Source organism: Notolepis coatsorum (assembly GCF_963971535.1).
Source record: "Notolepis coatsorum genome assembly, chromosome: 3".
Lineage (NCBI taxonomy): Eukaryota > Metazoa > Chordata > Actinopteri > Aulopiformes > Paralepididae > Notolepis > Notolepis coatsorum.
Window position 1 is genome coordinate 210,849,291 of NC_140167.1, and position 11,289 is coordinate 210,860,579.

The 11,289-nt window shown below is 49.1% G+C and overlaps 1 protein-coding gene across 2 annotated transcripts in view; it reads right to left on the reverse strand.

The window, feature by feature from the left end:
* ccdc181 (coiled-coil domain containing 181) overlaps nt 1-10,941 on the reverse strand; it is a 26,363-nt gene extending 15,422 nt beyond the window's left edge. For both annotated transcript variants that reach the window (XM_084309778.1, XM_084309777.1), the window contains exons 1-4: nt 10,802-10,941; nt 8,682-8,774; nt 7,201-7,672; nt 5,497-6,209 (exon numbers count right to left, since the gene is read on the reverse strand). In XM_084309778.1, the coding sequence (XP_084165904.1) occupies nt 5,497-6,209; nt 7,201-7,672; nt 8,682-8,768 (1,272 nt within the window). In that variant the 5' untranslated portion in view covers nt 8,769-8,774; nt 10,802-10,941. The remainder of the gene's footprint in view (nt 1-5,496; nt 6,210-7,200; nt 7,673-8,681; nt 8,775-10,801) is intronic.
* Between the last annotated feature and the right edge of the window lie 348 nt (nt 10,942-11,289).

Below are 11,289 nucleotides of genomic sequence, written 5' to 3' on the forward strand. Positions count from 1 at the left end.
TGAGTCGGAAGAGGTGGGGGGACAGGATATGTTCCAGAGGACAGCCGGAACGTTGAGGGACTCAGTGGGCTCACTCTGGGCCAGGTTGAGGGGTTTGCTTCCTTCCGGGGAACAAGATGGGGGCGACTATGACTATGACGAGGAAGACCCGGAGGCTGACCCGATGTATAGGGCGGCTTTAGGGAATGAGTGGTTTAAGTGGGTCCAGTACACGAGCGCGCAGAATCAGATAGAGGATTGTTATGTCTGCTCCAAGGCACGTCCGGATAGGCTGCTGGTGAAGGGCACGAAGTTCAGTTGGGCTCAGTGTGACAGGGACGCAGAGGCATGGGAGGGGCCCCATAATAGTCGCCCTTGGTGCGAGGCAGAGTGTTTGGGGTTTCTCGGCTCTAGTCGTTTTAAGGCGGCAGGAAACGTCACGGATTTCAAGGATGTCACTATGCGGGAACGGTGTAGGAAATTGGATGTACGTGTGCAGGGGGTAGCGACGGGGTTGCCAATACCCAGAGGTGTCAAACTATGGCTGACCAAGGATTTCGAGTGCTTGCAAAAGGAGGGGACCCGGGATGTAGGGGAGGTGGCAGAGGGGCGGTGCACTACTATTTGGAGCATCACGACTAACTGTACGAAAGAAGGAAAGTGTGGACACGGGGTCGTGTTAAAGGGAGTGGATACCAACCCGTGTTAAAGGGAGTGGATACCAACCCACGGCCTGTAGCTTGCCCTTTTCATGTCCAGGATATGGCACTGGCGGACCAATACTGGCTCTGCGGCGGTAGGAGGTTGAGGAATACACTTCCTTTAGATTGGTCAGGTAGATGTGCCCGGGTTCAGGCGATCATGCCAATGGTGGTCCTACCATTATCAGTGACGGAAGGACCTTCTGAGTCTCCTATCTCTCGAACGAAGCGTAGCTACAAGGCAGACCCAAGGGTGTATCTGGACAGCATAGGACGGCCAAGGGGCATTCCAGCCGAGTTCATGGCTAAGAATGAGATTGCGGCAGGGTTTGAGTCTATTCTGCCATGGATATCGGTCAATAAGAACACCGGGTGGATCAACTATTTGTTTTACAATCAGCAGCGGTATCTCAATTACACCGAGGAGGCGTTGGATGCAATGGGGGACCAGATGCACGCGACCAGTACGGTGGCGTGGCAGAATAGACAGGCTCTGAACTGGTTAATGGCGGAGAAGGGTGGAGTCTGTTCCATGTTTGGACAGTACTGCTGCACATTCATTCCGACGAATGTGGGGCCAGGGGGAAAGTTCTCCGAGGCCATGGCTAAGCTGAAGGATTTGAGGGAGGAGTTGAGGGGGAATTCTGGCCGGAATGAAGAATGGTGGGGGAGTGGGGTGTTGGAAAGATTGGGACAGTGGGGAAGCATAGTGATGCAGACGGGGATATCCATCGGGGTGGCAGGGTTGATATTGGTTCTCCGTTTCTGTTGTGGTATGCCTCTCTTGGGTAGGCTGGTAACTTCACACGTAACGAGCCAAATGCTGATGGTGGGACAGAAAGAGATTGAGCCACAAATCGGGCCATATCCTCAGCTTTATGCTGCCTTAGAGGGAGACGAGGGGATAGAGGATTAGGGGTATGGTGAGGTAGGGACATTTTCTTTTTGTTGGTTCTTTCCTTTAAGAGTGACGGGTATTCCTTTAACTAGGAATTTTAGTCTGATTTTCTAATGATCCTTCGGCATAGAGATTGCAACCATTGAAAATCATTGCATTGTTTTTAATTTTTTTATTATTTTTTGTTTATTTTACTTGTGGTCCTGGTCAAACCGGAATGGGAAGGGGCATCGGCAGAGTGTCGGTTCTGAGCCTGAGGAAGCATTGAGAAGAAGTGGTCGGGGGATCGGTTCTGGGGACTGGAGGGACAAAGGGGGGGGCTAACGCAGTGGGCAAGATGGGCACCTCCCGTCAAAGATGGGGGGACACGTGGTGAGGTCGGTACCAGCGCCTCCCGTCCAGGCATGGGGACATGCTTCTACGAGGACTGGAGGTGTGGCGTGGTGGTTGCTGTATTGGCAAAATGTGACTTTTGGCAATACGGTGAGGAGACTATGGCGTGGGCATGGAAGGGGGGCTGAGCGATGGACACTGGGACTCAATGTTATGGAAGAGACAATGTCATTTTTTTTGGGAGGGATGTTCTATGTTTAGTTCTGACGGTCAACTTCTCCTTTCCCTGATGAGAGTCGCGGTTTCCGGCCGGAACTGTGGCTCATTTGGTAAGCGGTGGAGGTTGGGGGGATTTGTCTGTCAGGTTAGGATTATAAATTGGGGTATTTTTTTTTGATGTTTTATTATTACTCTTGTTTTGAGCGGTTTTGTGTTTATTGTGAGAACGGTAGTCAGCCTTTGTTGGTCCGTTAGGGGTCCAGTGAATGAAGTAAGGTTTCTTGTTTAGTTAGACGTTCACATTTTCTTGGTTATATGATTTGGGTGGGACTAGGGATAGCCCCAAATGGGGGAATGTTGGGGAAAATGTGTATGAGGTGGACTAGTTTAATATAGGTCAACTAGCAGTGCTGAAAGACGTCTGGCTGACGTTCTTAAAACAACTTGGACAGAGGGACATTTCAGTACGGCACATTGTGTGCTGGTAATCTTATCTTGTTCTTTTCTCTCTTTCATACATACACAGCACACACACACAGACACAGGCACAGCACACACACACAGACACACGGACACGCACATACACAATACACACATACAATACACATACGTCTGTACGCAGACGCACGCACACACAGACACACACACACATACACACACACACACACACATCTCACTCTCTACATCATATCGTGTGTGGATATCATATCTTGCTTATCTCTCTTCATGTTCTCTCTCTCCGATGTTAAATCTACGTATCATCTTAATGTACGTCATGTCAGATCTGACATGATGTGATACGTCATCATATCTGTCATGGGGGGGCAGGACTGAGAGGGGATTTAGGGACAGGCAAAGGGATCCAGGGGAGAGTGTTTTTTGTTCAAGCCGTGGTGATCTTCTTTGACCCATAGCTCTTGCTGTTAAAAGAACTTCTTTTCTTAAATAAATTACCTATTTGTTACAATTGGAAATATCGTCTCCTGCTGTGTTAAACAACCTTTCCACAACACTACCTCTCTGGACAGCCTCTCTCTACTGGTGTTCCTACCTCTCTGGACAGCCTCTCTCTACTGGTGTTCCTACCTCTCTGGACAGCCTCTCTCTACTGGTGTTCCTACCTCTCTGGACAGCCTCTCACTACTGGTGTTCCTACCTCTCTGGACAGCCTCTCACTACTGGTGTTCCTACCTCTCTGGACAGCCTCTCTCTACTGGTGTTCCTACCTCTCTGGACAGCCTCTCTCTACTGGTGTTCCTACCTCTCTGGACAGCCTCTCACTACTGGTGTTCCTACCTCTCTGGACAGCCTCTCACTACTGGTGTTCCTACCTCTCTGGACAGCCTCTCTCTACTGGTGTTCCTACCTCTCTGGACAGCCTCTCACTACTGGTGTTCCTACCTCTCTGGACAGCCTCTCTCTACTGGTGTTCCTACCTCTCTGGACAGCCTCTCTCTACTGGTGTTCCTACCTCTCTGGACAGCCTCTCTCTACTGGTGTTCCTACCTCTCTGGACAGCCTCTCTCTACTGGTGTTCCTACCTCTCTGGACAGCCTCTCTCAGCCTCAGCCGAACGCACAATTGGAGGGGGGCTCCCCACCCTCCAGAACATTTACAACAAGCGTTGCAAGGGGAAGGCTAAGAGAATTATTAAGGACTCGAGCCACCCGAACAACTGCCTCTTTGAACTGCTGCCGTCAGGCAAGCGACACAGGAGTCTCAAGGCGAGCACAGAAAGACTCAGAAGTAGCTTCTATCCCCAGGCCATCAGGCTGCTAAACGAACAATGAATGAACACTACACAACAACAACCACCAAACACACATAGCACACACATCCACACGCACACACTCACTTTAAACAAACACACTGTAGCACCCACTACACACACTTTATAGCACACACCCACTTTAAACAAACACACTGTAGCACCCACTCCCCACACTTTATATTTATGGATGAAGGATTGCACTACAACTCGTACACCTTACTGTAAATTGTACCTAAAATTGTACCTCATCCCATTTCTGCTTTGCACTAGATAGTACTGTACATTAGTACACTGCATAGTATTGTGTATTGTATATTATATGGTAACTCAGAACATTGTACATATGTCTATACCGAACAACTGTGACCTCATTCTTCTTCTAAATTCATGCTATATTATGTTATTATGTTATTTGATACTATCTTGTCTAGCACAGTCTCTGGAGCGTAACAGTAAGAAGCATTTTGTATGAAAGTATTCTGTACTTCTGTATGACAACTATTAAAGAACTTGAACTTGAACTTGAACTCTACTGGTGTTCCTACCTCTCTGGACAGCCTCTCTCTACTGGTGTTCCTACCTCTCTGGACAGCCTCTCTCTACTGGTGTTCCTACCTCTCTGGACAGCCTCTCTCTACTGGTGTTCCTACCTCTCTGGACAGCCTCTCTCTACTGGTGTTCCTACCTCTCTGGACAGCCTCTCTCTACTGGTGTTCCTACCTCTCTGGACAGCCTCTCACTACTGGTGTTCCTACCTCTCTGGACAGCCTCTCTCTACTGGTGTTCCTACCTCTCTGGACAGCCTCTCACTACTGGTGTTCCTACCTCTCTGGACAGCCTCTCCCTACTGGTGTTCCTACCTCTCTGGACAGCCTCTCTCTACTGGTGTTCCTACCTCTCTGGACAGCCTCTCTCTACTGGTGTTCCTACCTCTCTGGACAGCCTCTCTCTACTGGTGTTCCTACCTCTCTGGACAGCCTCTCACTACTGGTGTTCCTACCTCTCTGGACAGCCTCTCACTACTGGTGTTCCTACCTCTCTGGACAGCCTCTCTCTACTGGTGTTCCTACCTCTCTGGACAGCCTCTCTCTACTGGTGTTCCTACCTCTCTGGACAGCCTCTCACTACTGGTGTTCCTACCTCTCTGGACAGCCTCTCTCTACTGGTGTTCCTACCTCTCTGGACAGCCTCTCACTACTGGTGTTCCTACCTCTCTGGACAGCCTCTCTCTACTGGTGTTCCTACCTCTCTGGACAGCCTCTCACTACTGGTGTTCCTACCTCTCTGGACAGCCTCTCTCTACTGGTGTTCCTACCTCTCTGGACAGCCTCTCTCTACTGGTGTTCCTACCTCTCTGGACAGCCTCTCACTACTGGTGTTCCTACCTCTCTGGACAGCCTCTCTCTACTGGTGTTCCTACCTCTCTGGACAGCCTCTCTCTACTGGTGTTCCTACCTCTCTGGACAGCCTCTCTCTACTGGTGTTCCTACCTCTCTGGACAGCCTCTCCCTACTGGTGTTCCTACCTCTCTGGACAGCCTCTCTCTACTGGTGTTCCTACCTCTCTGGACAGCCTCTCCCTACTGGTGTTCCTACCTCTCTGGACAGCCTCTCCCTCTTCTCCTGGACCTTCTGCAGCAGCTCCTTCTGCTGCGGGGAGAGGGTGTAGGTGGCCTGGCAGGGGGTGCCCGCGGCCGACCGCACCCTACGCTTGGACCCCCTCCTCTGGCTCCCGCTTTGGCTCCCGTGGCTGGCCGAGTTGGGCCTGCTCCTGGGCTGGGCCGGCGGCCTGGGGGCGTGGTGGCGGTGCTCGACGCCCTGGACCGAGGAGGAGCTAGCGATGATGGCGTGAGGGGAGGTCGGGGAGACGGGGATCCTGCTGCTGGGGGTCAGAGTGGGCGGCTCCTGGGTACGAGGGGAGGTCGGGGAGACGGGGATCCTGCCGCCGGGGGTCAGAGTGGGCGGCTCCGGGGTACGAGGGGAGGTCGGGGAGACGGGGATCCTGCTGCCGGGGGTCAGAGTGGGCGGCTCCGGGGTACGAGGGGAGGCGCGGGAGACGTCGCCGTGGCTGGAGGCTAGAGGGGGGAGGAGACCCTGACTCTCCACCTCCTTCAGGCTGACGAGGTCAAACTTGCCATCTTTCTCCACCAGGACTCTGCCCTCCTTTCCGCCCTGTCCGGTCGGGCTGCTCTCCCCACTCCCGGCTGCGGCCCTGCCTCCTCCTCCTCCGCTCTCCTCCCGGGGGGAGATCTTCAGCTCAGACAGTCTCCCCGACACCTCGCTCTCCGTCACCTCCTCTTTGGCTCTGCCTGTGGCACCAAGTTTCAAGATCAAGTTTCTTTATTAGTCGTCGTACAGAAATACAGGATACTTTTGTATGAAATGCTTCTTTCTGTTTTGCTCCTGAGAGACTGTGCTAGGTAAAAAATTGATAATTATAAAAAGTATAATAAGTATAAAGAAAGTCAAGTACTTAAACAAGTGTAAACAAGACAAAAATGTTCAATATACATATGTACAATATACAATGCAGAGTAGTTACAGTACAATATAAATGGGATGAGGTCAATGGGATGCGGTAGCATGTGGTGCCACCTTGTGGTGGTAAGGTAAGGTGCGAGGCTTGGCTATGTGCAATGAGTTGCCAATAATATAATATATAAATATAAAGTGTGTTAGTGTCGGGCGGCTACGTGGCGTAGTGGGCAAGGCGCTCACCACGAATGCGGAGACGCTGGGCTTGCCTGTTCGAGCCCAGCGCTCCACATTGCTTTCAGTTTAGCTGGTCGTTCATACTAATACACATTGGCCGTATTAGGGGGTGGGAAACTGATGGGTGGGGATCGGGCGTTGTGGACAGCGACTCCTACATGTCGGTTGGTGCGCCTGCGCAGTAGAATCAGGAAGTGTCGGGGGCAGCGTGAGCCTCCCACGCATTACTCCTCGCCACTGAGAGATCGAGCTGCGCAGGTGAAAAGATGCGACGGCTGTTACCTCAAGTACCGGAGGGGACTTGTGCTATGTATGACTTAGTCCACATTGAAGCCGGCTTGTGGGAGGCAAGAAACAGCGTCCGTGACAGGGGAGGGTTGAATTGGATGATACGAAATTGGGATGGGAGAAAATATGGAAAAATGGGAGAAAAAGTGGATAAAAAAAAAAGTGTGTTAGTGTCTAAAGTGTGTAAAGTGGGTGCTACAGTGGGTTGTCCATCTAAAGTGAGTGTGTACGTGTGTGCTGTGTGTACGTGTGGGTGTGTTTGATGGTTTGTTACATAGTGTTAATTGTCGTTGACCATACCGGCGGTCTCCTGGTTGCGGCCGGCCCCGTCCTGTTCGTACGGCGGCACCACCAGGTCCACCAGCGTGTCTTTGAAGTGCAGCCGCCGCCGCCGCGTCAGGTCGGGAGCCTCCTGGTCCTGCAGCGCCCGGTTGGCCCGCTCGATCTTCTCCAGGATGTACTTCTTCTCCTCGTCCGGCTGCTCGTCGTCCGGCGGCGCGGGAGGGGGCGGGGTCACGGACGACGGCGACGGCGACTTACACGACGGCGGGCTGTCCCGGTTGTCCGAGTCGCACTCCAGCGGCTCCATGGGCGACGGCCACCTCTCCTCCTCCGCCTCTCCCTCCTCCTCCTCCCCGTCGCTCCCTCGCTTCCCCTCCTTTCGGCTTTTCTTGCCTTTCCTCCCTCGCCGCTCCTCCTCCTCCTCCTCCTCCTCCTCCTCCTCCAACTCTTTATCGATTTCGGCCTCTATTACGTCATCGTAGTCTGGGCCCTGGACACAGCAGAGTGGTGTGGGGAACAACATGTAATAACTTACTCAGTCCAATGGATCCGGTTAATGCGATTTATTAACTCGGCGTGATCAATACATACAAAATAGTCAGAGACATTTACATTTAGTAATTTATCTGACGCTTTTATCCAAACGACTTGCAAGTTCTGTACGACAAGTCAGCAGGAAGGGCACAAGTCTATCAGCTGAGTAACAATGTTCATCAAAGTGTTGAGTGCTACAGTGTAGGTTAGTTTATTAGGACAAGTGCATGACAGTAAGGTTAGTTAAGGGTAGATTTTTTTTTGTAACTTTAAAAAAAACGTCAGATAATGGTTGAAGAAGTGCGTCTTTAGTCGACGCCGAAAGATTGGTCGGGTTTCGGCTGTCCTAACTGGGGTGGGTAGTTCATTCCACCATTGTGGGGCAAGGACTGAGAATAGGCGACTTCTTTTTGATGACCCTCCCGGAGCTCGGATAGGAGTGACTGAAAGAGATATGGCTGAAAGGCTCTCCTCCAGGCTACTAGCTAGGACACCAGGAAGTAAGAGACCGACCCCTCGGCTCGGGGGCCACTTATATACAGGAGGGGGGGACACACACCCTAAAAGGGGGTTTACAAAAGGGGTTTACAAAGGGGGTTTACAAAGGGGAGGGGACAAAGACACATATCCTCATGAGAAGACAGGTCTTTATCCCCCACAGTTGTCTTTCATTTTCTAGCTCCTCGGGTTAAATGAATGAGAAACCTCAACACCCTGCGGTCATTAGACGTGACGACTGACCACGTGTGCGTGCGTGTGTCTGTGAATAATGTATGCAAACATGGCGCGCTCTCTCCCTTAGGCACAGTGAAAGTATGTGGATATATGTGTCAGCGGGTTTCACGCACCGACAGCGAGGCGTACAATACGCGCCGTCTGCGTGGGTAACTCGACACCCCTGAGCAGGCCAGGGCATGGAGGATGTATCGGCCTGCGGTAAGGTGTAGACGGGTGGTAGAACGTACCTGCTCCTCACCGATGAGCCAGTCCAGGTCCTTCTCAAAGTCATCCTCATACTCCTCCTGGACTGCACTGGACACAACCTGACTCATCCTCTACTGCTGGGATGGGACGATTTAATAAATGGTGTGGATCAAGTTCAAGTTTCAAGTTTCTTTATTAGTTGTCATACAGAAACACAGAATACTTTTGTATGAAATGCTTCTTTCTGTTTTGCTCCTGAGAGTGTGCTAGATAAAATAAAAAGATAGTATAAAATAAGTATAATATAAGTATAAAATTGAAAGTCAAGTACGTAAACAAGTGTAAACAAAACAAAAAATTTCAATATACATAATACAGTATATACAATGTATACACAATGCAGAGTAGAGAAGGTAACTGAGTTACAACCATATACAATACCTTAGCTTGTGGTGCCACCTAGTGGTGGTGAGGTGCAATGAGGTATGAGAGATGTGCAAATCTCTTATCAATAAATATAAAGTGTGTTAAGTGTCTAAGGTGAGTAAAGTGGGTGCTACAGTGAGTTGTTTATTTAAAGTGAGTGTGTGCGTGTGGATGTGTGTGCTGTGGGTGTATTTGATGGTTGTTAAATAGTGTCATTGTTCGTTGAGCATCCTGATGGCCTGGGGATAGAAGCTCCTTCTGAGTCTCTCTGTGCTGGCCATGAGACTCCGGTATCGCTTGCCTGATCTGCAGTCTGTCTGGTTAATTTAGTCTTATCTAGGGACTCTGCTGTTAATCCCAAATGGAATAATCGACGGCAGACAGTTCACCATGCTGTTTATTTGATGGATCCCCATTCCCCATTAGTCGATAGTGGGTGAAAGACTATTCTTCCTGTTGGCCTGAACGATGCTAACAATAAAATGGGATCAGGATCTGGATCCATCCACCTGGAATCATCTGAAAGGGCTAGTGTTCGAATTATGAGGGGGCCAATGGGGGCTCAGCCCCCATAGCTAGAGTCTGAGCCCCCATAGTCAAGACCCCCTGTGGCGGTCTCTCAAAAAAAGTATATAGTCATTGACACAACTCTCAAAGTAAATTGACTACGGGGCCATTATGTCGTGCTCGGGTTGGGTTCCCACTTCCCTTCCACCCTGCTTCAGTGCTTCCACCTTGGATGCATGGCATAAGAGCAAATGGCAGCTGTGTGATGAATATGGCCAATGGCAAAACTGAACTAAATTTGTTTACAAAAAAAATCTAAAATGCCTTTATCTGGATATAAAATATAAAATGTTGTGAATTATTGACATATTATGGAACCAATGGCTTTCTATTGGCATCATTATGACCGATAGGGTATACAGACCCCCGTCTGCACCTTTTTGTCAAATGTTTACTTTTATTCCTATTTGATATTCATATTCAAATTTGTTATGACCAATATTTATTGTCTTCCTATTACCCTATCCCCTGTGTTGCTATATGACACCTGAATATAATATGGGGATCTATAAATAAATGTCTCTTTTTCATATCAATTTCTTATTATAAGACAAGGACAAAGATTCCCTCTTATTTCAAATTCCACATAATAGAAAGTGGGGTAGCAAATTATTTGGAGTCATATCACCATGCACAGACATCCGCCATAAATAATTGTCAACCAGAGCTACGATCAAATTTCCAACTTTGCCACAAGAGTTTATTTATTTAATTGGTCATCACGTCTCTCACCTTTATAAGCGGGACGCTTGTGTTGTTGACCCGTGGTCGCCCTCTCCTGGCTAAAAGACAGTACTACTAGTCTATAACCCAAGCAATGGCCATAAAACTATATAGGCACTGGTCGTATATTTGCTAATGAGATGTTATCTCAGGTTTAGGCGAATACAGACAACGCCCTGTTGTGAATAATCAAACTCATAGGCTTCGAGACTGGGCTTGACCGACGACATAACAGCAAAGCCAAAGGTCTATGCAAATAAGCCACAGCAGTAAATAGGGCATTGGATTACACATTTAGAATTAATGGGCGTTTGCATACTGCTCTATTGCTCTTTATAAAATACAATACAATAAAATAAAATAAAAACAGAGTAAATATCAACCTCGAATAATAGAGTACAGTAACTTCCGAATACTGTGGGACAACAATGATCATAGAACTCACCGCTTCCACGGGTTGTTGCGTATTTTCGCTGCAGGGCTGAGAGGTGGAAAACAAATGCATTTAATCAGTTCGTTTAAACAACTATTTCTTCATCTTGCTGCCCTACATCTCGCGGCCTGCAGCACAGCACCTGTTGTGCACATAATCAGCTTGTAGTCCCTCTGAAGGGTTTAGTAGGCGTTGTCATAGAGACCTACAACACGCTTTTAGTGTCTTGCACATGCGCAACACACACACACACACACACACACACACACACACACACACGCACACACACACACACACACACACACACACACACACACACACACACACACACACACACAAAGATCTATGCACAGACAACAACAAAAAAGAATACAGTGATATTATGATGGGTGACAATAACCAATGATCCAATCTGAGTATGGAAACAACAAGATAACGTCTGGGAGGTGCAGATAATAATGCATTTTTTGATAGACTTCATGTAAATATGCAAACTATAC